Raw genomic sequence first — 26,467 nt, 5'->3', positions numbered from 1 at the left:
CTGGACCATCTCCTCAGCACCCGCACATCCCAATTACCGGCCCCTATTGGACCTGAGTCCTTCCACCCCAACCACAGAGGGGAAAGTTTCCAAATTAAAAACCTAAAACTGGCAACAAGGTGCCCATGGCACGAACCTCATAAACTGGCCATTAAACTTTATAAGTTAGACGGGCACTGGGATCAAGCAACAGAGCTGGAGGAAAACAGCCGCCCCTCCTCAGGCAGCCTAACCACGGCTGTCCCCAAAGCCACAGGGCTGACGTCACAGCATGACCTCACCCCGTCACCCACTGCCTGGCCAGCCTCAGCCCCGTGTTTACCCCTGCCCAGCCCCAATGCTGTCCCTTGCAGCCCGCTTTCCCTTTGAGGTCAGCAGCCCCGGGGTCTGGAGAGAAAGAGGAAAAGAGCAGAAAGGAGGAAACCAAACCTCATTGCCCACAAAGGCAGGCTGCAAAACACGGAGACCCAGCAGCTCCTTCCCAGCCATGCTTCTCCCGGCCACGTGCTCCCCTCCTGCCCTAAATGAGGTAGCCTTGAGGGACCATGGCTGCACAGCTCTCGTCCCAGCTGTGGCTCTCATCCCTGCCCTGGCCATGTCTACTGCTGCTCTCCTGTTTTCCAGCAGATAATGCTCTCCACGCCCTAGGTGAGATGGGCTGAGAGTGAGTATCAAAGTCAGGTAGGGATGCTCTGCAGGTACTCATGATGACCTGTATCCCAAGGGGGTCACATGCCAGCCCCCAACCCTGCTTTATCCTGTTGGGATACAGCTGGGGACGTGTGGCCAGCCCCGTGGCACTGGATTCTGGCTGGAGGTCCAGAAAGACAGAGCACCAAGGTACCACGACATCTGCCTCTGGATCTCTCCAAAATCACCACCACCTTCAGCCAGGCACAGGTGTGCCCGCGGTGCCAGCTTACCCTGCTTGGCAAGGTGGAAGCGTAGCCAGAGAGGGATGAAACTGGTCTGGTGGTGATGCTGGACCGTGACATTATTCAGAGTGTGGGAGCAGCCAGGGGACAGCACAGGGAGCCCAAGCAAAGCCTGACCGATGTGCTCAGCTCGGAGCTGCATGTTGCCAGAAAATGAGTGAGAGCCACAAAACCCACAGGGGCTCACGAGGGGATAGTGAGGGAAAGAGCAGGGGCAGCTGCAGCAAGCACATGGCACTGGTCAGAACAGGCTGGGAAGCCGCTGTCCCTATGTGCTGCTGTGCAGAGCCACACGGGGCACATTTTGCCCGCTGTCACCTCCACCAGAGGTCTGTGGGTTGCATTTATAGCCTCAGCCGCAGACCCTGTCCCCATAGCATCCATGTCCTCTGGACCGCATGGTGCTGGCCTGTGTCCCTCAGCCCGCAGCATTCAGGGGAGCGGGTACCCACTGCCAGCCCTCAGTGCCTGGCACATGGGTGCATGCACGCACACACACTGCTTGCACCCTGTGAGCATCGATCGGTGGAGAAGCACATACACGCACTCACAAACAGGGCAGCCTCTGCAAACAACTGCTTGTTAAGTTAAAATTAAACTCTGCACAAATATTGACCTTTGGAGGGGACACAAACCCTGCCGATATATTTACCAGCTTTATAAATGGGCCTGACCACAGTGCCCTATATGCTGGACTGCAGGAGACGAAGGTTGTGGAGGTGCCCAGATGACGTCCCCCCCATCACGGGGCTCTGCCTGGACAACACCGATGTGCCCCACAGTTGCCTCCCTGCTCCAAAGCGGGGCTCACCCTGGGAAAGGTCTGACCCCAAGGATGCATAGAATAACTTGGTTGTCACAGGACAAGAGATGAGATCTTCTCATAGGGGGAGGGTTCCCCTAGTTCTCCGGTTGGGCATCCAGTTGGTCATCTAGCAAACACAAGGGCTTTGCACATCCGAGGAGCCCGGCATGATGGTGCCCGGTCCCAGGAGGCAGAAGGAGGGGAGAGCACGGCACATACAGCAGGGGATGCCCGAGTTCCAGCTCTCGGAAACACTGAATAGAGTCTTATTCAGGCTGATGTAAAACACTGTTAAAACACACAAAAATCCTTTGAGTAATGGGCGAGCGGGAAAGAGGCATCTATAATTAACAGTAACTGTTCGAGACGGTCGCTGCCCAGAGATGTGTACTGTGCAAAACCACTTGAAAAGGCCCCGTCTGAAAGGCGAAGCCTGGGGTTTTTCAAGAAGCCCGTCATGTAACCATCCTGGCCCTTCCAAAATAATTCTGCCATATTAAAAAAACCCAAAACCTCAGCTTAATCGCCCTGCAGCACTGGGACCGGAGAGCTCTGAGGAGAGGGGAAGGGAAGTACAACCGGCTTCCAATTAGAGCCTCGTTAGAAAGGAAAGCTGGAGAGCTATTAGAGAGCAGGCCAGGAGTGAGTCCAGCACTGGGAGCTGGAAGGGGCATCCCCACTGCCCAGCCCCATCGTTGGGCACAGTGGGAACCAGGGATGGCAGGGTCCCAGCTGTGGGCACTGAGCAGAAGGATGGGAGATATCCTTTGGGGACTGCTGCAGGCACAGGGGTTAAAGCACCCTGGGTTGCACTGACACTGTATGGGGCAGGGTTTGGGGATGCTCAAGGGAGAGCCGGGGACAGAGAATAGGAAGAAGATGAGGAACTGGGGGCTGTAGGCTTTGCTGCATCCTCCCACCTGCAGATACACAAGGACCAGAGATTGCACATCCACACAGCGCATGGCCTGCAAAGCCACAGCTTTGCCCAGCCCTGGCTGGCAGCTGCACGGGAAGAGAAACCTCATAGTAAGCACATCCCTCCCCACCTTGCCCCTCAAGCCCCCATCTTCCCGCACAGTGCCTCCCCATTCCCTGAGCTTGGTACAGCAGCCACAGCCAAACATCAGAGCGTCAGAGCACAGCCAGCTTGCCGCAGGTGCCAGGGCATTGCCTGCAGTGCAGATTTGGCCGCAGCATCCGCTTGCTTCATCTGCTCACAGTTTAATTGCACCCAATGGCCCTGCCGGCCGGGGCAGGCACTGGGCACCCGCTCTCCGGCTGCAGCCTGGCCCCGGGGCTGGGCGGGAGGCACACTGCCCAGAGCAGCCTTCCCATCCCATCCCACAGCCTGGGACCCATCCAACACAAAGTTAATTTCTAACCATGGGTAACCACCAATGCCCAAGCAGGGATGATTTATCCCCTATCTGCCTGGGTCGGATTTATGAGCCACACATCCCCTAGGCTGTGATAAAGGCCATGTCTGTGCTCCTCCAGCCCCCCCCTGCCCATAGCCCCTCCGTGCAGACCCGCCGCCCCCCCACTCCATTTACAAGCCTTTCCCCAGTGCGGAAACCTGACAGCCCACAGAAGAACAGTAAACAGCACAGAAAATAACACCCACTGGAGGCCAAGCAGAGACGCGCCAGCCGGGGAAGCCACAAATGGTTCCTGCTTTTGGGACCTGCTCAAGAAAACAGAGTGGGATGGACCCCAGGCTCCAAGCAGCCTTTGAAAGGGGTGAGGGGAGATGCTATGAATAGCTGAGGCCATGCTGGGGATGATGGGACAATGAGGACCGGTCCCCATGGCATCACACAGAGGCAGCCTTAAGTGGGAGCAGGCGTTTCCCCTGCAAATGGGACCACTGATACATGGTCAAAAATTCCTTGGTCCATCGTCAGCATGATGTGAAGATGGGGGAATCAGGAGCCCAAATCGGGGCCAGGTACTGTTCATGCTTACCCCTGCATGTGGGACTGAGCAGAGGGTAACAAGGGAGGGCAGCCCCCAACTGCACAGCTCAGAGCAGAGCCCTGCAAGGAGCAGGGTGGAAGGAGGGACCATGTCACAGCTCTCGGGGCAGAACTTTGGCAGCCCCTCACCGTCCCCAAGCACTCTGCAGAGCTGATAGCGGCAGTTCTGGCAAGAGAGAGAAGAGAGCCTTGTTCTGAGGCCAAGACTAAGGCGATTCAGTGCTTTGCTCCCCTGAGGTTTCTCAGGTGAAACCTGTCTCTGTAATGGCTGTGTCTGTAAAATGTATGGAAATGCCCATAAAACCTGTATCAAATGCTGCGTGGATATATATGGACATATGAAATTAGGAGCACATGGGGAATTGGGGCAGAACGGCTCCCTCTGAGCCATAAACATGCACCAGAAAGAGGCAGGAGGGCAGCAGCTCCAGGAGCTGCGCAGACAGGACTGCACTCCATATAGCTGGGGCACGGGCACCACGGCTCCAGCCATCGGCACCACGGGACACAGAGACCTCACCATGGGGCAGCACGGGGACAGAGCCCTGCAGCAGGTTTGGCATCCCTTGCTCTGACACCACAGCCCCTCACTGCATGGAGCAGGGGGTCATGGCATCTGCTGAAGGAAGATGCATAGCAATGCCTACAGCCATCCCATGGCTTATGTCCAGCATACACCTGGCAAAATCAGGCCGATAGCAGCACAAGTAACTCCAGATCCAGTCACCTCACTGTCCCTGTGCAGCTCTGCTCTGCCCTATGCTGTTCACCCCAGAGTGCGTGGCACTGCGGCTCCAAAGCACAGAAGCTGTGGCCTGTGCATGGGGAATGCAGGATTTATTTGACTCCAGAGCAATGGGATCACCTAAACATCCCAAACAGCAGCAGCCCCTCAGAGTTATCAATGTCTGAGAGCCATCATAAGCCTTAAGTGAGGGATCTGAGGACAGAGGAGAGGTGTAGGGACAGTGGGAAGATAACCACCAGTCCCCACTAGGAAAAAGAAATGCCCTAACAGCCCTGGGGTGCATAAACTCACAGACCGCAAACCCCAATGGGTTTGACAGCAGCCCTGAGGATGCAGGAGCCCCTAGGTTCCATCCCCAAGGGGAAGCGTGGGCATGAGAAGACAGCACGGTACCATTTCAGAGCAAGCAACTTCTATTTTTACTCCGAGAACGTCTGCACCAAATGCAAAGCACATGTGCAACCCCAAACATGCAGAGATGGAGAAGTGCACCCACAACACAGGGAACTCTTGGGGTATCTCTGCTTGCCTGTTGGTCTTCATGTCCACCTCAGTGAGCAGAGCCTTACTACCTTCAGCATCCCACTGTATGAACCTGCCACGAGCCAGGTGAGACCTTATGACTCTGCAACAGCTTTGCCTTTTCCTACAATCCCAGGACTTCAAGAGCTGAGGTTTATATGAAAACACCGAATATCAACATGCTTTGCAGCAAAATCATACATAAATAGGCAAATCCCTGCCAAGGATTAAGCAATACGTCACAAGAGTAGCTGAGCCATGGCAGGCTGCTGTTTGCTCCTTGCACCACACTGGACAGAACCCAGTTGGTTCCCTTGCCCTTGCAGAGACTGGCAGCTGGACCCCAAGCCCAGCCCTCCACAGCTCCCATGGAAACCCGTCCAATCCTCATTGCCTTCCTAAAGCAAAAAAATGGGCTGAGAACCCCCAAATTCAGGGCTTAATCACTCTGACTCACACAAGAGAGCTGAGCATAGAGGGACCTGTGTGCCCTCAGAACCCCTGTGCAGCAGGGAAACCCAGGACAGGAAGCAGACCCAGGCACGTCCCAGTTCCAGACCCACACCTGGTAGGGCAGAGGCTGTGTCCTGGCTGCCAACAGCATGGCTCTGTGCTCAGAGACCGGGGGGAAGCCCGCTGGTCACTCCACCCCACAGCCCTGCTGCGTGGCAGCTGCCACGTGGCTCTCACTAAGGGGACAAAGTGCCTCTGCAAGGCACAGCCCTGCTACTTGAGAGCATCCCTTTGCGAGGGCCGCACCAGGGCGATGCAGAAATGCAAAGCTAAGGATGCAGAGAGGCAGCGTGGGCAGTGCCAAGGCTGCAGGGCTGCAGTGCAGAGGTGCAAAGCCAGGACACAGAACCGCAGTGCCGACGTTTTTGGGATGCAGCTTGGTGGTGTTGGGATGCAGAGCTGCAGTGCCATGCTGCAGAGCTGCACACAGCTGGGAGCTGAGGGCCACCAGCCTTCTGCAGCTGGTGACAGGGCGCCATCTGCTTGCGTGTGCCTTGTCACACACCGCTGTCCCCAAAGCACCGGCACTGGGCCAACATTACACTTGGCCACTCAAATGCAGAGATAGCCTGGCATCAATTCCAGCAGCCCATTGCCTGGGCCAGCAGCAGGGTGGCACGGCTGTCTGCATCCCTGTCCCTTGTCCCCTACCTCTCCAGCAGCCTTGGATGTGCACATCTGCAATGCACCTGCACACTGCATCTGTAGATGTGGCGCTCCACCAACCAGCCCAGGGATGCTGTCCAGGGAGCAGAGGGTGCACAGGGTCACCTGCAGCCCCCTGGCACAGCTTGGGGACAATGCAGAGGTTCCTGGGCATGGCAGCAGGCTCCTGAACTCAGCCAGTGCAGTGTGAGGTCACACCCAGGCCTGTGAACCCAGGCAGGCACAGGAGGAACCTTCAAGTCACACAATTCCTATATTATGTAGCACTAATAAAAAAAAAGGGGGGATGGGGGTTGAGGGGGGGTAGGGCTTGAAGTTTTCTTAGTGCCACATAGTAAAGTATTTATAGCAATCCAGGCGTGAATGGGCTGCTCACAGGCCACACTCCTCCTCGGCGTCAGGATCTCCAGGAATTATTCTGTGCAGTCACATTGTTGTATTCACCCCGAGATTGAGTTTAATTACAGACAGGCAGGCAAACAGACTGTCAGTGTTCCAGCCTCGCCGGCAGAAGGGCGACTGAGCTGCCTTTAATGAACGGATTTTAAAAAGACCCAGGGCTGAAAGGGGGGAAGCAAAAGAGCGGGGGGAAGGGGCTCTGGAAAAGGCAAGGGGTGAGCAGGGAGACAGGGCTGAGATGCAGACAACGGGATGGTGGTGGGCACATGGAGGGAGAGGTGCATGGCTGAGCTCTGCCCAGATGTGTCACAGCTGCTCCAGCTTCAGGAGCCAGGCCGAAGCGTGCACTGAGTGCGGGATGGCAGATCCCTTCGGAGACCCAACGAAAAAGGGGTTGGGGAGGACTCCCGACTTATTACAGAGCAGGGTATAAACAGAACAAATAAATATAGAGCTGCTTTATTACAAGGCCGGCCAGCTCTGGTGGCTGGCTGATTACAGGGCAGGCTGCTCCAGTGCTACCCAAGCCCAGACCTCAATAAAGGCCAGATTGGAGCTGCCTTCTGCTCATTTACAACTCCGCCATGCCACTCAGCCCCGCGCGTGCCCACTGCTCCCGTGCCCCATCACCGAGACGCAGCAGTGGGGGAGCATGGAAGTTTAAACAAATAGTGAGTAAGCGATGAGCAGGGCAGGCGGGATCAGCAGCCTGGCAGACACGCTCTAAAAATACTGTTTATTTTCCTAAGGATTTTCCAAAACCGGTGATTTACAAAATAAAAATAAAGGAATAAAAACTATAAGAATTATAGATGCATCGCGGGGGTGGGAGGGGGGAAGACCCAAGAACAAGGAAAGAAAAACACCCTGATGAGTAAGGCGCACGTATGACGTACATAAATCCACCGGGATGGAAAGGCGTGAGCCTCCTGCACACGCGGCAGCGGCACACGTGCTGCTCCATGGGCTGCACACAGCCAGCTCTCTGCTCTCTACTTCCCAGGGCTGAGGGCATTCACCTCCATGCACACACACACACACATGCGCATCTTTCCAGGGCTGAAAGGGCACTTTGTCTCCCGGTCCCCAGGCGGGCTCCCAAGCCATCCCGCAGCCCCAAGGGCTCCCACGACCACCTTGGTGCTGAATCCCTGCGCCAAGCCCCCGGTGTGCCCACAGCTGATGGGGGAAAGGGAGAGCAGCACGTCTGTGGGGCTGTGGGCCGGGAGGCTTCAAAGGAGTTGATTTAGTATTGTTCCACCTGCCCTGAAACGGGCACTTGAGTGAGGGATGGAGGTTGCCTAGGGTCATCCTGGCTCTGAACAGAGCCCTTATAGCGTGGGGAATGAGAAAGTGGCTGCTCTGGGAGGAGGTGGTCTCCTGAGCACAGCTCGTGGAACAGGTCCCGCATGCACTGTTGTGCCAGGGACACTCTTCCCCAGACATCTATCCATTGTGATGGACATGTCACCCCAACCACCAGCTCCACTGGGGTCCCCACGATGCCTCAGCACTGCTGCATTTCTAGGGTGAAGAGGCAGAGATGAAAAGGAGAGTGGGCAGTGTCAGTGCTGCTGCCAGCTCCAAACACATCACCACGTTCCCAGGGACCCCACATGCTGCCCACCATACCCAGCAGCCCCATCTGGTCACAGAGTTCTGACTGCCTTTTCCTTACAGCACCAACCTGCCCTGATAACAGTGAAGATGCAAAAGACAAAGCAAGACGCAGAAGAATCCCAAATCTCCTGTGGGACAGCAACACCCGTGCACACCAGGGCACCTGTATCCTTTCTGCCCTTTCACAAGTGCTGCCCTCCATCCTTACCTGCACTGCTCGGCACTGGAGCTGTCACACAGTCAGCCCTGCTCACCCCCCCGCCCAGAGAGCGGAAAGCAGATCCCTGCAAAGGGCAGCTAATGCGGAAGCTGTTCGCATCCCGTAGTGCGATCCCGGCGGGTGAGGAGCAGGGCAGCTCCTGGGTCGTCGGGTTATCGGATGATAACAAGGCAGCACAGCCTGAGCACGCGACTTCCAGCAATGCAAGGCTGCTTCCTTTGTTTTGGGAAAACAAGAGAGGAACCAGACCTTTTCTGGCACGTTCTTGCCTGGTCTGAAACTGTCCCCTATGTGCACCAGCTCTGTCCCCCTGCCCCATCCCAGCGCTGTGGCCGTAGGATGATGGGGACAGAGCCAGCCTTGGCCCTTTCCACCTCTCCCAGTCCTAGTGCTGAGGCTCAGAGAGGCCAGGACACCATGCTCTGTGCCATGGAGACCCTGCTTAGCTCACCACTGTCCCCAGCCCAAAGGTGGGGTGAGCCCCCTGCCCATGCAGGGAGCAGCGCGGGGCTCAGCAGCCATCCCTTCATCCCTTGCAACCGTACCCCCACTCCCCAGAGAGCTGTGGGTTGGATGGGGGTGCGGGAGCCCCCCTTCCCCTTCCCCAGCGGAGGAGGAGGAGGAAACATAATAAGAAAAATAAAATTTATAAGCCAGGCAGTAATTACAGCGTGGCTACAAAAGGCTGCCTCGTCAGGGCCATCATTATGTGGCTAAATTTAACGCCCCGTGGCTGCTCGCGGGGGGAGCCGCGTCCCAGGGCTCTGAGCATCCACACAGACGCCGGCCCCGCTACCTTCTCTCCGTGCCGGCAGGGCAGCGCAGCTGAACGGCAGCCAAGAAAGCCATAAAGCAGGTCAGAATTTTTTTAATAGTCTATTTACCAAGATGCTGTTTTTACTGCCGAGGTTTCTCTCGTTTTATCTCTGGCTTCTTTTTTTTTTCCCTCTCTTCTCTCTTTTTTTCCCCTGACTCCTGAACAGACTGGGCTGTATTTTCTGGTTGAGGTTCCTCTCTCTCTTACTTGCTCTAAATACTATTTTCAGAACTCTAATTTTATACGGTATGTCCCTTTTTTTTCCCCTTTCTTTCCTCTTTTTTTTTTTTTTTTTTGGTAAATATTTGCCATGACTAAGTCAGGACACATCCCGTTTAAAAGGCTCCCATCCCACAAAACATCAGCCCTTTAATGACATGAATCTCATTAGCTCTCCCCATGAAAAGAGGTATAGAAAGGGAGCATCACTCGGTCCCTCTGAGTTCCTGTATCTGCACAGACATATATTTAGCCGTGTGTACCATACAGTCACAGAAGAGGACAGTCTGGGCACACGCACACCACCCCATTCACATAGAGGGACCAAGAGCAGGGGCCCCTGGGACTGGCTCTGTGGCCAGTGGGTTTTGGGATATCCGTCTGTCTGGGATGGGCTTGGGAAGGGCTCTGAGCCCCACAAAAGCCAGGCCAGGCCCTGGGAGCCTGTGGCCAAGCACAGAGGAGCCTCAGAGCCCCTGCAGGCTGGGCTTTGGGATCCTCTGGGGCCACTCTCCAAGCATGGGGCAGGCAGAGCCCATCCATATTTGTGCTTGGGCTCCTCCAGCCTTCCTCCCAGCAAGGCCCACAAATTCAGTCTCAACTTCGAGTCTTCATCCATAGCAGCGTCCTCAGTTGGCAGTCCTTACAGATCCCTACCATTCCTTACTGGGCATGGTCATCCCTACTTTAGCACAGTCATTACTTCCTCAGCATGGCCATCTTCCTTGGTGTGGTCTTTCCTTCCTCACCATGGCCAGCCCTTCCTTGATATCGTAATTACTCCCATTCACTCTTCCTCTTGACTCACACTCTCAATTGCTAACTGGTATCAGAGGTGGAATCCTCAGGAGATGCCAGGGGCTTCTCCGTGGCTGAGATGTCACCCGCAGAGCCTGAAGTCAGAAGCAGCAGGAAACATCCATAGAGAAGAAAGAAAATGTCCACAGTGAAGAGTGGAGATGTCCATGGAAAAAAGCAAAGATCTCCATGGAAAAGAATTTGCTCCTTCTTTCACAGGTCCTGTCTGTTTTTTCCCCTTTTCTAGTCCAACCAGGTTACGAGGCTACTTCTTAAGCTCCACTGCAGCCCCTGCATTTTGGTCATGGCTCCTCCAGAGCCATCTCCACCAAGTTGGGAGAACATGCTGCGAACATCATGAGCCCACCACATTCAGCTGAAGCTGTGCTGCTACATCTACGTGAGCACCGCTCCACACTTCAGGGGAGACAGTAAGAGAATTAATCCCACATCTGGCTGCAGACAGGCAGCGCTGCTGCAGGCAGTTCCACAATCCAGAGCACCAAAGGAGCTAAGGTGCACGAGGAGAGCCCCACCTGGCCGAGCAAGCGGCTTCAGAGCTGGGGCTCTCTGGAAAAGCGCAGCCATCCTATGCATGAGCCATAGCCGGCCTGCAGCACGTGTACCAGGAAGGGCTGTGCGCTCCCCCCTAGCACACGGCAGCCAACATTAATTCATTAACAGTCCCATTAACACCCAGCTGTGGTTTCCCCCCAAACTCAGGCAGGGACCCGCTCCCCTGTGACAGCTGCTGACAGGCCAAGTTTCCACATTCAGTCCTTCTGGAGTTCTGTATAAAAATAAGTGGTGCTTTTTTAAAAAGGAAAACTGTATTTCCCCTCTACACACACCCGCACGCGCGCACACACGTGCTGTGCTCACGGCAGGAATTTGCTCCAATTTCCCCCACCCACAAACACATCTTCTTTGGCCAGAGACCAAACGTGGGCATTTTGAGCCCAAAATATCAGCCTTTTCAGCACCCGGGTCACAAAAAAGCTGGCGTTGCCCTGAGCTGGGCTGAAATGTGTGTCCGCTCCCACATCACCAGGCTTTGCCGTGCCCCTTCTCTCACTGTGCCATGAGTGCCAGCTCAGCCTCAGCATCCTTTCCATTGCCCCCCCAGGGTGGGAAGCCCTCTTCACCCAGCATCCCCAGCAAGGCAGTCACCAACACATCCCCAGGAGATGCCCTCAGCATCCCACTTAAGGAATGGTACCCAATTTCTGACACCTAGTTTTTATTTTGTCCTTCTTCGCCTTTTAATTGCCTTTTCCAGGCAGCTGCCAGCACCAGACTTTGCAGAGCTTCCCAAGAAGATGCCCAGACAAGCACCCACCAGGACCTGGTACCCAATGCCTGTTTTGCGCCCTGCACATCCTCATCTTTCCCAGGCAGCTATGAGCATCACAGTGGGGAGACAACGCCTGCCCCTCCAAAAACCCTTGACACCCAAGTTTCCCCAAACCCTTACCCTAATACACTGAAGGCACCACAGCCTGCACTAAGGGAACTGGAGCTGGCCACTGCTTCAGCTCCCCAGAGAGGGCAGGGCAAGGGCCATATATCTCCCAAATACCAGGCCGCTAGCAAAACGCCCCGCATCCCTTTGATACGGAGGTGTTGGGCTCACTGAGAGCCCTATAACTACTCGTGTCTTTAAATAGCAAAACTCACAAATGCCCCCATAGGGCTCAGTGTCTATAAGTTGTCTATATATTTGTGTACACACATGCACACAACACACAGAGATTTATTCGTGTTTTCAGAGTGGTTCAGGAGACATTCCAGGACGAAATTCCAGCCAGAGCTGGAGCCAAGAACATCAGTCGCCCCGGCGCACGCTGCCCCCTCTGCCTGCGCACACACTAAATACGGAAAGGGAGAGGTATAAATAGGCAGAGAAATACATGAATGGCTCTGTTTCCTCACACAGATAAATAGTACACAAAGGTCTGAGCCGAGAGGGAGCAGGCGGCCTCAGGAATGCTATGGCTTTGCTGGGGCGTGTGCATGGGGGGCAGGATGTGCCCCTGGGTGCACAGCAGCCCGTCCAGATGTGCACAGCTGGATGGAGCCTATCCTCTGCATGGCAGAGCACAGGGGCACTGGGCCAATTGACAAGAAAGGAATACTCCCATCCAGACCCCAGCACGGAGGATGGAGAAGCCACCACATCCCATACTGACACAGAGCAGTTCCTAAGGGCCCAGTCACAGTTCATCTTGTTCTCCTCCCTAGAACCCCCTTTGCAAACAGGAGTTACTGCCACATCCTGAGCTGCAGGGCTGGAAAAAAGCACTGCCCTGCACAGAGGAGAGGGGCAGATGACACCAATGCACTGTCCTCTCACCCACTCTTTTCCCTCCTCTGCCTCAAATACAGTTCAGGCCAGGCTGGGTTGCAAGGCTGGAAGAAGCCTGTAAACTATGGGGCTCAGATCCCCAGCACATGGGAATAGGACTGAGGGTTGTCAGGGTAGCAGGATCACCCCTCACAGCGCCCTGCAGTTGCTCTGCTTTCCAGAGGGAGAAGGGGCTCTCCCCCTTCATGTCACAACATGGCAGAGCACAGCAGAGTGTGTCATGGCACAGCATGGCACACCATGATGGTACAGCACCATATGGCATGGCATGACACAGCATCATATGGCAAAGCACAGCATAGCATGGCATGGCACAGAGCGGACAAGAAAGCCCTCAAATGCAAACAAGGGCACCCTGTTTGTGCCTGTACATCAACCTACAGGGAGCATCCTCAGCCCTAACGGGGCAGGATGGGCTGCCGTGATGGAGCAATCACAGTCAGCAGGCAGGCAGCCAGCATGGCCCCAGCTGTGCCAGAGGGGTTTTGTTCCTTGCCCATGGTAAGGGCGCTATTTCAGGCAGCCCGCTGCCCCACAGCGCCCCATGCCAAGTCTGGTTTTAGCAGTGTGCAGCTCCACTGACTCACTGCTTGTGTAAGTGGCCTGTGGTTGCCGGCGGCGACCCAGAAAGTGCTGCCCAGTCGTGGCCCCCCTCACCTGATGCTGCCTGAGCAAATAAATAAATAAAGCCACACCGCCACGCGCCCTGGTGGCAAACACACGGGGCGGGCCCGGCGCCCACGCAGCGGTCAGCCCCCACGCGGCAGTGGGTACCCACACTCACCCCAAACTGCCTCTCTCCCCACCACCTGTGGACGCATGCACAGAAATGAGCGTAGCATACAGAAACGGGATGCTACGTTCTGCCCAATGGACACGTCAGTGCTGGCGCGCATGTGTGTGCTTTGGATCAATGATGAGTACAGTGCTGAGGCTTGGATGCGTATGTGGGCTTGCTCCTTTCAGCCAAGCATCCCCTAGAGATAGCCCCATGCTCTCCATCTGCCCTGACCCCAGCCTGACATGAGGACACATGGCTTTTGCAGTGCTTGTTCCTGCTAGCGCAGAGCTGTGGCCACCAGCCCCTACCTGGTGCCATGCAGAGGGACCCCAGTGCAGATGAGCACCCACAGCATCATCCTGTGCCACTGATCATGTGTGCCCCACATCATGCCTGTGCCACTGGCCCAGAGGCAGCTGCAAAGCCACAGCTACCTTGCACTAATTAAAACCATTTGTCAACAGAAAGAGCCAAAAGGCTGCTTCCTCCTCTGCCACCCTGCCACAGCAGGCTGGGTTTGCAGGATGGACATGGTCCCTGCCTTGCCCAACACACAGCCACAGTCACCCATGTGCAGCCAGCAGCAGCTCCCATCCCCAGCTCTGTTTTTAGCACCCATTAAAAGGGAAAGGCAGAGTGGTGTGGGTAAACAGAGCTTGGGCAGGTGGCTGGCTGCACGTGCTGGCACAGGGCAGGTGAGAGCACTGGGCAACCCCAGTGGGAGACCTCCACCTGCCTGCATCCCTGCGCCTTGTGGGATGGGGACAGATGCTTAGCCCTGTCCCAGCCCTGCTGCAGAACAATGGGATGGGGCTCTGACCCCCGCATTCCCTGACGTCAGCCCTACCGCCCCACCAGCCCCAGGCCAGAGCTCCCACTTGCCCTCAGCCAGGGCCGTGCTGGAAGCCAGTGTTTGTTTATCTTCCTCTCCAGCGTTGCTTGTTTTGATGGCACATCCTCCTCCTCGCTGGGCCAGGTCAAACCATGAACCCTCCACGTCCTGTTTGCCGGGGCCCTGCACCACAAGCCAAGTGCACAGGGCGGCCGGAGGTGCGGAGCATCCACCCCAGCGCGCACCGGCCACAGGAGATAAAAATATGCAGGGTGAAGCATCCTGGGGCATAGGGGCTATATTTGAACTGATCATATCTGTGAGTTTATCCCAGTGGTTTTGAGTGCTGTACGGCTGGACCAAAGCAGGAGAAATGACCCTCATCGCCACAGGGTTCTCCAGCAGCGCCCGCTGTAGATGTGCCCTTGGACCTACAGCCCCAAGGTGCCCAGCCCTGGAGCTGCTCACTTTTCCCCCTCCCCATGTGAGCCCCCAGGCTTGCCAATAAAAGCTGCCACCTTCACCTCACCATGCGCGTGGCTGCTGCTCTCCCTTAGCAATGCTTGAGAGCAGGCAGCTGCTAAGCAGTGAACACTTGCCAAAAACTGTGTGTGTGTGAAAGCGTCGTTTCCTAAACGTATAAATATTCCCAGGGCTTTGCTGGAAAACTCCCCACAATTAGTTACAACACCCTGGCCAGCAGAGCCCTGTGAAAAGGCATGTTAGCGGTGTGCTCCCGTGCAGCTCTTGGGGCTGGCAGGTCCTTTCCTCTCCACGGGACATACACCATCAGTTTGGGAAGCAGAGGCTTCAAAGCTGCCACAAGCAAAGCTATGGAGTTCATCTGTGCATCCTGCAACCCTGCACCCCATCACGCTGCCCTCATCATTAAACATCTGCAGTCCCATTGCACAAGGGACCATCAGAGCTCTCCATCTGACCTCTCAGCCACTGATGTTTAACCACGCACGGCCCAATACTGAGCCCAGCATCTTGGTTTGCTTCCCAGCAGGCTCCCAGCCTGCTTTTGAAGACATCAAGAGATGGAGTCTCAACCACTGCCCTTGGGAACGTGTCCCAGTTGCTAATCACCCTCAGGAGCAAAACCATGTGCCTTTGTCCTAGCTGGGAATTGCCTGGCTCTGGCTCCCCGTGCCTGGCTCACATCCTGCTGCTCTTCACTAGATTAAAGGGAGCCCTTCGCTAACCAGCATTTTCTCCTTGTAAAGACCCTCACGCACTGCAAGGCACCTCTCAATTTTCTTTCTGATAAGCTAGTCAGAGCTCTTGCCTTCCAAGTCGCTCAATGCTGGGCTCTCTCTATCCCTCAGTTAATTCCTGTGACTCCTCACTGATTGCCCGGCGTTTTTTTCACAGCCCAGGCATGGGAGCTGGTGGCAGCACTCCCAGCATCCTGAAGTGTGCCCAGAGGGACCCTCCACCCCTCCTGCTCCTCTCATTTCTCCTATCACAGTGTTACACCGTGCTGAAATACCTGCCCATTTTGCAGAGATAACCAGATCGTCTAAACTACTACTACTAAGCTACTCTTCCAATTAGCCTCACGTTCTCTGAGCAGAGCACTGCAGCAGCTCGTGCCAAAGAAGGAATGACAAGGAGATGCCCTGCTGATGCCACGAGGTGTCTGGAAACTCCAGCCTCGCAGCCAGAAAAGCAAAAGGAAATCAGGGGGCAAGAGAAAAGACAGCAGCAAATATCATGGTACTCCTTGAGGTGAATCCATCCCAGGCACACACAGCCCTGGTACTGCCTCTCCAAAAGGATGCAGTAGGAATGAAAAGACACAGAGGTAAGCGGAAGCCTGTAACAGCTTCTCTGCAGCAAGAGGCTAAAAGCACAAGGACTGCTCAGCCTGGGCAAAGGACAGCTGAGAAATCCTGGTAGAGATCCTACAAAATTCACAGTGGGAGCTCTGGATGGAACTGCACACAGAAACTGAGCAGCTCCATCATCTCCCAGTACCGGCACATCCACCTGCATAATTCCAGCAGCAGCACCAAAACATCTGCCCAGCACTTCTGCCATGTCTGCTTCATTATCAATCTTCTCACCACCTCCACCTATTAACAGGCTTAGCCCATCGCCGGCACTTTGGGGTTCTCTCCTAATGCACTAAATAAAACCTTTTCCTTCTGTCCTTCGCCATGATTTTTCCCTGATGTCTTTAGCTTCTGTTACCCATTTTCTACACTTCATAATTTCTAATTTATATGGATTGCTATCTGCTCCTGCTCTCCCATTTGTTATAAACTGCTCTTTTATATCTAATTGCTGCCTTCACTTTGCCGCTGAACCAGAACGGGCTTTCAGCCAGCGCTGCCCTCTTTCTTGATTGTGGAATTGTGGCTTTTTGTGGCTTCTGAGATTCTTCTGAAAGAGCTCACAATTTTCATTCACATTTTTCTATCTAAACGTTTCCTCCAAGCTGATTTCACTCATAATTTCCCCCTGCTTCGGGAAATTAGCCCTTTCAGAGCATGAAGGATATAAATTACTGTTTAGGAATGTCCTTTCTATGCCCAGGGTGAATGTAATCTGGTCATGATCATCGGTCCCTAGGCAACCTCAAAGTTTCAGTCCAGCAATGAATTCATCTCTGTCCATCATAACCAGGGGGAAACGAAAGCTGCCTGCGCTGGATGCAATGCCTCCCATGTAAAGGAGGATTGCCTCTCGTTTTTAGAAGCTCTGCCAGCTGTATGAGAACACAGCACATGTCCCACAGAGCAACACCCTCTCTATGCAGCATGTGTGACACCACACTGTGTTCCCGGCTGATCCAGGGTCCTCTGCTACTGCTCCCCTCTCCTGCACAGCCGGCACACAGAAACTCCAGAGTATTTCTGTGCTCATCAGTATCAATTTCTGATATTTCCCCATTGCTTTGAATCATTTTAGAGCTTCTGTGATGCAAAGGGGGAAAAAGAAAGCTCCTGCTTCCAACCTCACCTTCACCAACACATGTATCTGATTTCAGAGCCAAGTGTGCCATGGGTGAGAGATGGGCATGACACCAAGACCAGGTTGAAAGCCATTTGTCCCCACAATCAGCCACTGCAAAGTCACTCCGAAAAGCCAAAGATGAACCAAACAGAGCAGATAAGGTCTCCTCATTCATCTGCTCTCTGCCTGCTGTCAACATCAGGCTTTCAGGTCCATGGGAAGGTGCTCTCACAGAGCAGCCAGCTCAGCTCACAGCCCTGGCAATTCCAGCAGCCAGGCAGTGGCAAGAGGGTAACAAAACACTGTGCCATATCCCCAGTGGAAGATGTGTCCCCAGCCCAGCTTGTCCTTCAGACCATTCAAAAGGGCTCAAGGAGGGACGCATGAGAGCACAGTGAGCATTACCCCCCTCCAGCCGAGTCCAGCCATCCCTACCAGAGCTCCCCATCCAGCCCAGCAGACGACAAACTGGGGCCTCTGGTATTGGCTCCTCACAACACCTTGGTTGGAGAAAGGAGGACTGGCACCATTCCTTACCTCAGCCATGAAGTTCTGCAGAAACTTCTCCTCCTGGAAGGGCTCTGTTCGCAGGCGATCTGCAAGGGGGAGAAGGAGTCAGCCTGAGAAGAGACCAAGACAGACCTCCCAGCCCAGCTTCACATTCTCCTGCCTGTTGTTCCCCTTGTTCCAGGGGAACAGCTCCATCACACTCATCCCCTGAGCCAGCCACACCACCCTGCAGGTCTTTGGCCTGGGGACACATCTACCAGTTACCCAAAGGTGCAAGTGTTCCTCTGCAGCAGCCTTTGGGCTGGTTTCTCTCCTAGTAGTAGATGTCCATTATATTTTGATGCCTTACTCCAGCTTCAAGAACAGCCCAGATTGGGGCCTATGGAGACGCCACGACTTGTTCAAATGTAAAGAATCTTGGAAGCACCATCCCAGTCTGCACATTGCTCAGCCATGCACCCAGGAAGTCAGGAGCTGCTCATCTCCAGCTGCTTTTCTGTGTCCTCATGTTGCAAGACAGGGACAAACCCCCATTTTACCTCATTCCACACTAATCTTTTCCCATCATTGCAAAGATATTGTCTGGAGAAGTACCTGGTCATCTTTGCTGAGCAATGCAAGGGAAACCCACCAGTATCACTCCCTGGACCCCAACTGGGCTTTCCAGCTGCTCCGAGCTCTGTAGCACAAGGCAGGTGGGCTGGCTGGGCAGATTGGGTGCATTCAGCCACTCTCGGGGACAGAAAGCACCCTCAGCAGGACCTAACCCATGTTCTGCTCAGGGGGCTTCCACCTTCCTATCCTCCACACCAGGCTGTGTCCTGGACAGGGGCCCACGCACACAGCTGCACTTCCAGCAGCGTCAAGCTGGGAGCCACTGGTTGCTCTCCAAGAGCTCCGCGGGTAGGAGCCTGACTCGGCTCCAGGACCAGCCCCTGCTGGCATCAGTGCGGGCTCCTGGGGAGCAGCCAGGTGCACTCAGCAAAGCAGAGAGCCCCTTGGCGACTCCCCAAGTCTTCCGGCTACCAGTCAAGGGCTGTTCCTTCCCTCACTGTCCCCAAGGGGCTGCTCCCCAGCCTCCTAGCTACCGTCTTGCTGCTGGAGCGGCTGAACATGAAACGCAAGCCTGGCTGGGTGATAGCCAGGGGGAACAGAGCATGCCAGCTCGCTGCTTGAGCCTCCTCACCTCTGCTCAAAGTGGCCCCGCTCTCCCTGTAGTCTTCGATCTCAGCATCCTTCCGGAGTAGCATGGAGGTCAGCTCTTGCACCTGGTGCTGTAAAGCCAGGCTCATCTGTATCAGGGGACGCACAAGGTGACGGCACACCTAGGACAGTCCTAAGATGTGAGCGAGGAGAAGGGAACCAGAACACTGCAGGACACATCCCTCCACCCCATCCTTGCCACTTCATAGCTGAGGGCTGCAGCGTGAGTGGGAGCCCAGCAGCCACACTCCTTGTGCCACTTGGGGTGCTGCAGGAGGCGGAGAGCCCACTCTGTACCCCCAACCCTCAATGGGCCCACCCAGACCTTCCCCACAGATCTGTGCATCTCTATACGGGAAAATGGCCACACTGGATAAAAAACCAAAAGGATCTCAGACGTACAAGCACAACTGAAGGAAAAGGAGACCAGAAGCAGGAGGGATTCCCCCCGCCCATGGCTCACACGGGCTGCAGAGCCATGGGCACCAAAGCCCTCAGCCTGGCCACGCCGCCGAGCGCACGGAGGAGGCACGGCATCTCCTCCGGACCCGGGGCTCGCAGCAAGGCCGGGTCCACGAGCCTTAGAGCGAGCGCCGGGCGCCCTCTGGTGCGCGCAGGGTCGCAGGGCGGCTCAGGCTTAACCGCCCCGACGGGGGGTCCGCCTCACCGTCGCCACGGGAGCGGGGCTGCAGCGGAAGTCCCAGTAGAAGGGCAGCCCCGACAGCTCGCTCCTCACTCGCAGGCTGAGCCCGTCGGCCGAACGCTGGCAGGAGAAGGACGTGGCGGCGTGCGGCTGCCCTGCTAGCACGGGGCTCAGCACAACGTGCAGGCGCTGCAGGACGGAGGACACGGGGGCCGTCAGCCGCTTGTTCAGCTCCTGGGGAAAGCAAGGGTGGGAGGTCAGGGGGTCAGCTCCAGGGAGCTCCGCTCAGCACTGGGGTTGGGGCCGAGGGCATCCATGTTCCCACCCCTGCCTACCCAGGAAGCAGGGGGCACAACAGCAGCAGTGCTGCTGATGGGGGTGTTTGTACCCCAGCCTTGCTGTTGTACCCCGTCAGCTGTTGTGTCAGCCAGTAGTTTGTGCTGGGACATCAGCTGGCACGAGGAGGATCAGAGGTCTCTGCACTCTCCAGACACTCACCTTGGACCTTTGCCCCACAGCCTCCGTGTCGGCACTCTCGTACCAGACACCGCTGAGGTCGGAGATCAGCAGCGCGTAGCCCGTATCCCCGAAGCAAGCTTTGGCAATAAAAGCAGACTCGCCAAAGCAAACAGAAGCCCAAGGCTGGGTCAGGAGCCTGCTCTCCAGCTCCTTGGAGCACTCCATCTGCAAGACAGCAAACAGGTCTCTGCCTCATCCCCAGCCCATAAAGGCTCTGTGGGATGACCTCACAGAGACCCTCTGTTCCCTGCAGCCCCTCTGTGCTGCCCAGGGTGAGGGTGCTCAGGCAGCTCCAGGCAACCCTGCACGGGCACACAGCTCTGCTGGGACCAGCAGTGCCCAGGTGCCTTCCCTATCAGGCCAGGGCTTGCAGGTACAGTTACCCAAGGAGCAGAGCAGTGAGCAGCCGGTTTTGCAGCAGCCAGGCCGGAGGTGAGGGCCAGACTACGGCTCCCAGCATGCTGCTCTCTTCCGTGCTGCGCAAGGCACGGGTGCACGCTGGGATGTGCTGTGCTGCACGTCACCAGCATGGGGAAACAGCTTGATGCGAGCGTTTGGGATGTGAGGAAGCCTTGCCTGCATCACAGCACTGGCAGAGGGGATACGGCAGCCTTGTGCTCACTGCTCACCCCAGATACTGTGCATGCACTTGTGACTCTGCTCTTCTGGGGTGCTCTGGGGCACAGCAAGGTTGCAGGTCCCCGTGAGCTCCCCATCCAGCAGCTAAGTTCAGGGTCCACATGGGGAGCAGTCCCAGAAGGTTTGCACGGCTTAAATACGGCCTTGAGCTGCAGAAGAGTTTGGGGTGCACAGCCAAATTTGCACTGAAGCTCTTCCTGCACCGAGTGTTTGGGGGCAGGACCCTGCTGGGAGGCAGGGTGCTACCTGAGTGAGTTCCTGCTCTCCGTGCCCTCTACACACACATAAGACAGCAAAAAGCTGCACCCACACTCTCTTCCCCCCCTGCAGCCACCTTTGGGTGCTCCTGAGTATCACTGTCCCCCTTGGGACCACACTGGGGGGAACCGCAACCTGGCACTGTAACCCAACCTAGTGACAACCCTCTGGTGGTTCAGCTCCCTTGCCCTCCCAGCCCAAGACCTTCTGTCCTTGTACCCTGGTTTGCTGTACACTGGAACTGCACGGATCCTTTCCCAGCTGGGCTGTTACGAGCCAGTTCAAACTGGTGGAGGCAGCACTGGGAGTGAGGGCTGTGCTCCTGGACTCTGATCTGTGAATGCTGCAACAGGAGCACAGCTGATGCAGACCTCACTGCAACTAGTGCAACCAGGCAGCCCCTCAGATCCCTGTGCCTTTCTGCTGCCGTGAGAGATGAACTGCAAAACACCTGCCCACCATATAGAACCCAGCACTCTGGCACTGCCAAACAAGGTCTTGGGCATCATTTCCTGCCATTATACATTGCCAGTAGGGAAAGGTTGGTACCTGCAGCTCCTAAAGCATCGAGCCCTGCCCCAGGAGGTGGGAGGTGATAGCACCCAAAGGGTGAAGATGGGGTTTAAGGGCACACTCTGCAAAGCAATATGGTTGTGCCCTCTGCAGGTACAGTCATAGACTGGCATCTCCCAGACAAAGTCTGTCCAAAAATAAAACCCCAAGGACAAAGGTGGTTGAAAGACTTTATAGTTCCTCTCCAAAGCAGGGAAACAAAGTCTGCGGTGTGAAAGATCAGGTCCCTCCTGCCCACAAAGGTTTGAGAAACAAGGAGGAGAGGCTTATGAGCTGCCTTGGAGGGATGGTTCACATCCCCCATGAGGTGTCCCCACCTGTTCAGGCTCCTGTGTGTGACGTGAGCATCTCTGCTTGGCTTGGCCTCCTGTCTGCCCGCATCTCCCCAGTGCCAGGCTTCAGGAGCAGGTGTGTCCCTTCCCCCACAGCAGCCGTCCCCTCCTCAGCTACAAGGCCACCATCCTCCTCTTCCTCCTTTTCATCTTCACTCACCGGACAGAGGAAGCAGCAGGGGAAGGCTTTGCAGGAAGAGGGCAGCAGCCTCCTCAGCCAGGTGGGGAGCCCATACACAGGGCTGGTTTTGCTCCCCTTCCTCCAGGGCTGACCAGAACTGGTCCCAGGTTTCCGCTGCACACTGTCAGCGAGCATCCCCCTCTCCTCCAGAGTGCCTGCAAGCAGAGTAATGGAAGCACTAGCCCCCTGCACACCACAACCAGGTCCAGAGAACAGGGGCTCGCAGGGCCACACAGCATCACCGACAGCATCCCCTTACCTGAGACTGTGTTCTCCAGGAAGAAGGACAAGAAACCGGTTAAAAAGACAGGCATCACGAGCAGGGAGAGGAAGAGAAGGTCCAAGGGAACCCAGCCTGGAGTGACAGGACCAGACCTGAGATGTCTCAAGCCAGCAGCAGGGAAGGGGCAGAAGCTGCCATAAGAGCAGCCTCCCATAAGAGGGGGCACAGGTAGCTGCCATGCCATGGGGCTGAGGTTTTGCCATCCCCATGGAGCATCCCTGCTACCTGTGACCAGATGAGCTGGAGCCACGCTGAGCCACCGTGGCACCAGCAGTGCCATGAACATGGTGAAGCCGACAATGAAGATGTTCCTCCCAGAGTCAATGTCCGCATACTGGAAGTAGGAGATTCCCATGCCCACAGCCACGGCATAGGTGACGCAGAGCACACCACCTGCATGGGGCAGGAGTCTTGCAGGAGGTGGGCACACATCACTGCTTCACAGCACAGGGGGAGGAGAAGACACCTACCATGAACTGCCAGAGGGATGTAAGCAAGGAGCCCCACCAGCCTCGGGGACATGCCCAGCATCACACACGCCAACGCATTGAGTTGCACTGAGAGACGAGAGCCATCCTAGCATCAAGGAGGAAGGGGGAGGATGAGGATCACCACCCTGCCATGCAGATCTACCATTCAGCCCCTTGTTTCCAGCAGCCAGAGCCCAGTACTACAGCAGTAGGTTCCCCACACCCTCTGTGCTCCCACCCTCACCAGCCTCCCCCCAGCTGTACCTGCGTGAGGCCACCGGCACAGGCATTGGCGATGCTGGCAGCCGTGCCCCCTGCAGAGCCCAGCAGCCCTGCCAGCAGGCTGCCCAGCCCCTCAATGCACAGCCCTCGGTTGCAGGTGTGAGGGGGCAGCTGGGGAGCTCGCAGCAGCTTCCCGCAGAGCACATAGCAGCCCACAGAGTTAATGCTGCAGCCAAAGGCCATGGCGATGCCCACCGCCAATGCTCGGGGTGTGAGCAGTGGCCACTCACCTGTAGTAGAGAGGGAACAAGTGACATTGCCAAGGGATGACCCCAAGGCTGCACCCAGCCCTGCAACCCCACCTGCATAGGGCAGCTGAAGCCATGGTGTGTGAAGGGTGCTGTTGACCCAAGAAAGCTGTGCTGTTGCCAAGTCTGGCAAGTCCCAGGAGACGTGGAAGTGGTGGATGATAGAACAGATGGTGCAGACAATGGCGAATGGAAGGAGAACCTGGAAGGTAGCACAAACCTGAGGAAAGATCCTCCTGCCTTGCTCTCCTTGGCCGTAATCCTACTTATTGTGCCACCACCCCATCACTTCTCCCATGGAGCTGTGCCACATCTCCCCTTAGCCCACAGGGAGCACCCCAGGCTCTGCTACCCCAAACACCCCCTTGCACGGGTCCCCCATGCTCTCATGGCCCCCAATGCTGCCCACTCACCCATTATTTCTGCACCCAGCAGCCAGCTCCACCCCAGAACCACCAAGCTCCCCTTAACCCCACCAGGACCCCAGAGGAGCCCACATGCAGCATGCAGAGCAGTGGTACCGAGAGAGTGCGCAAGGTGGGAACAGACGGCTCCATGGAGACCCCTGGGACATAGGGCCAGGCACAGAAGGGCAGGCGGCAGGATCCCAGGTGCTGGGAGAAGGTGATGGTGAAGAGCATGAGCCTGGGAAAAGGCACAGGTCACCATGCAGCATGACAGGTACAGGGCCCCAAATGCGTGCCTTGCACCATGGGGAGGTCTCTTTCCTGTCCCTATGGCAGGGAAGCACACAGGGCTGCACGCCAGCTCAGCTCCCAGGCTGACGTACAGCAGAGCTACCCCCCAGTTGGCAGAGCAGAAGAAAGCAGCCTCCTTGTAGGCAGACAGCCCGATGATAGAGAGGCTGGGGGCCAGGACCATGGGCCCACAACGCTGCACTGCCCAGCCGCATACACCCACTGCTCCAAGCACCAGCTGGACCAGCCCAGAGATCAGCACAGCCCCAGATACCTGCAGGGGAAAGAATGGAATACACAGAGAGCATCCCAACCCCTCCCAGTCACCCCCCAAATGAACACCTGTTCTCTGTGATCCAGCCCTGTGCTCACCCCAGGACCAGGGGAACCCATGTGCACCATCATCTCCCCCTACCTCTGCACACCTCCTCATGTGCCCCCTACTCATAGCAATCCCCTTGAGAGCTATGGCAGAGATAGGACAGGAGCTGAGGGGCATGGGTAGCAATAGGAGCACAGGAGGAGCACCCACCTCTTGCAGCGAGGCAGCTCTGCTCTCTGTGATGGTGCAGTGTGGTTCAGGGCACATGGTGGCCACAGCCATGCCTGGAAGGGAATTTCAGCTACCAGCTGGTTGGAGAAAGGCACAGCAAGCACAACCCAGAAAGCACTGCCCCAGCTCTGGGCACGATACGAGCCACAAACTGTGCATTTATGGGCCCAGACACATTGTCTCTGTAGCCAGAGGTGAGCAGGGTGCTGTGTACCATCAGAAGAGGATCCAGACAGCAGGACCTTTTACTATCCCTCACCCCTACACAGATGCACTGACATGACCAAGGACCCCACAGGATAAAGGGAAGAGGTTCCATGGCTGTGCTCACCATTCTCATCTTCACTGACACCAAGTGACAGGTGGGAGCTCAGCACCAAGGCAGGGACCAGGTACTCAAATGATGGGATTTGGACCAGTGGCAGCCTAGGGAGAGGGACAGCAAGGGCAGGTTAGGGAGGGAAAGAGGGGCATCTGTGCCATGATGTTGGGCAAAGGGTCATTATGGAAAACCCAGCCCTTGAGCCCCTTCCCACCATGTTCAGAGGGTGCAGACCCATGTCCCAGCCCAGCATCGCTCCCTTTTCTCACCGACTTCCCAGGGTGGTCTGCAACAACGTGGAGATGCCACAGGCAAAGAGGCTGCGTGCCAGCAGCACACTGGCAGCTGGGGCGTGAAGCTGCTCCTCAGACAGGGCAGGCAGCAATAATAGGTGGAAAATGCAGAGCAGGGAAGCCTGCACGGCAAGATGCTGTGCAGGGGAAAGGGCACATGGTCATGACATCCCATAGCACCCAGTGCCACTGCGCCCATGCCCAACACCTTGCATAGGTGCAGCACTACTCCTGCTGCCCCACTCTTTCCAGCACGCCCTGTCCAGAGCTACAGGGATGTCTGCCATAGAAGGATGCAGCCTCTTCCTGCCTCTGACAAGGATCCCAGCCCTCTCCCATCACCCTACCTCACTGAAGTTCCTTCTTACCTGCAGGGCTAAGCAGCAGCTCAGCATCCAGGAACACATCTTTGGCCAGGAGCAGGATGTGAGCGCAGGGCTCCCAGCACCAGTCACTGGATGGCGGCCCCCATTCATGCTGCTGCCTCCCCTCATTGCCACCCAATTTGCAGGGCAGGGTCTCACCCCCCTGAGGAATCCACGCAGTCCCTACAGGGCTGAACTTCCACCTTCTGCAGAAGCTGCCCTAGGGTTAGCCATTAACCTGAGTTGGTGAGTAACCTGCCCTTACAGCTAGGAATGCAAGTGTCACTATGGGATGTCACCATAAGGGCCAGGTAACAACCACCCCTGGCTAGGAACTGGACATTGTCACAGCACCAACTGCCTGTAGCTGGGTCTCACTCAGGCCCCTGCATCCACCCCTGCTTCTTTCAGTACAGACTGGACTGTGCCAGAGCTCCTTTCTACAAATACTTGAAGCATCCCCACCCACTCAAGGTGCAATCTGGCTCTCCTAGCCCAGACCCTTCTTGCCATCAGGCTCTAGAGCCCATTAACCCTTGCATAGGTGCCCCCATGTCCTGACATTCCCATCCATGGACAATGTGCCCATGCCAAGGATGCCTCTGATGTAGGACTACCACACACCCAATGCTGGTAGGAGTCTTGGTGCTGAATCCTGCAACCTGGACAAGGATGGCAGGGATTAAGAGCTGCCACTGTGGGTGGGAAGCTTCCCAAAGCACCACAAGCAGGGAATGCCCATGTTTTGTCACAGGGCATTGACCACAGCTGTGACTGTGCAAAGCCCTTGCTGCTCAAAGCTCACTCATTAACTGGACAGACTATGAGGAGCAAAGAGTAGTGGAGGCCATGCATTGCCTGCATTCCCCATGGACGGGGAACCTCCACTCTCACTGCCCCTGCTCTCCCCTG

At 56.1% G+C, this 26,467-nt stretch overlaps 1 protein-coding gene across 37 annotated transcripts in view; it reads right to left on the bottom strand.

Annotated features, from left to right (window-relative positions):
• The window catches only part of LOC107316949 (non-homologous end-joining factor 1-like), a 35,638-nt gene extending 9,703 nt beyond the window's left edge, over positions 1-25,935 (bottom strand). The window contains exons 1-16 of one of the 37 annotated variants that reach the window (XM_032445662.2): positions 25,559-25,935; positions 25,167-25,327; positions 24,907-25,001; positions 24,555-24,628; positions 24,115-24,296; positions 23,846-23,969; positions 23,379-23,526; positions 23,059-23,306; positions 22,795-22,900; positions 22,550-22,717; positions 22,301-22,396; positions 22,021-22,196; positions 20,038-20,223; positions 19,564-19,773; positions 18,880-19,018; positions 17,721-17,779 (exon numbers count right to left, since the gene is read on the bottom strand). In XM_032445662.2, the coding sequence (XP_032301553.1) occupies positions 17,721-17,779; positions 18,880-19,018; positions 19,564-19,773; positions 20,038-20,223; positions 22,021-22,196; positions 22,301-22,396; positions 22,550-22,717; positions 22,795-22,900; positions 23,059-23,306; positions 23,379-23,526; positions 23,846-23,969; positions 24,115-24,296; positions 24,555-24,628; positions 24,907-25,001; positions 25,167-25,327; positions 25,559-25,684 (2,298 nt within the window). In that variant the 5' untranslated portion in view covers positions 25,685-25,935. Of the gene's footprint in view, positions 1-17,720; positions 17,780-18,879; positions 19,019-19,563; positions 19,774-20,037; positions 20,224-20,441; positions 21,063-21,686; positions 21,759-21,845; positions 22,197-22,300; positions 22,735-22,794; positions 22,921-23,058; positions 23,527-23,845; positions 23,970-24,114; positions 24,297-24,554; positions 24,646-24,906; positions 25,002-25,166; positions 25,328-25,558 lie in introns of those variants that run through there. The other 36 variants (XM_032445661.2, XM_085553062.1, XM_085553061.1 and 33 more) reach the window with 36 other exon arrangements.
• Positions 25,936-26,467: the final 532 nt, after the last annotated feature.

The sequence above is a fragment of the Coturnix japonica genome, chromosome 7 (assembly GCF_054131305.1).
Source record: "Coturnix japonica strain WE chromosome 7, WE-NBRP24, whole genome shotgun sequence".
Taxonomy (NCBI): domain Eukaryota; kingdom Metazoa; phylum Chordata; class Aves; order Galliformes; family Phasianidae; genus Coturnix; species Coturnix japonica.
Note: the sequence above shows the minus strand (reverse complement) of the source record. Positions and strands in the feature narration are given on the sequence as shown.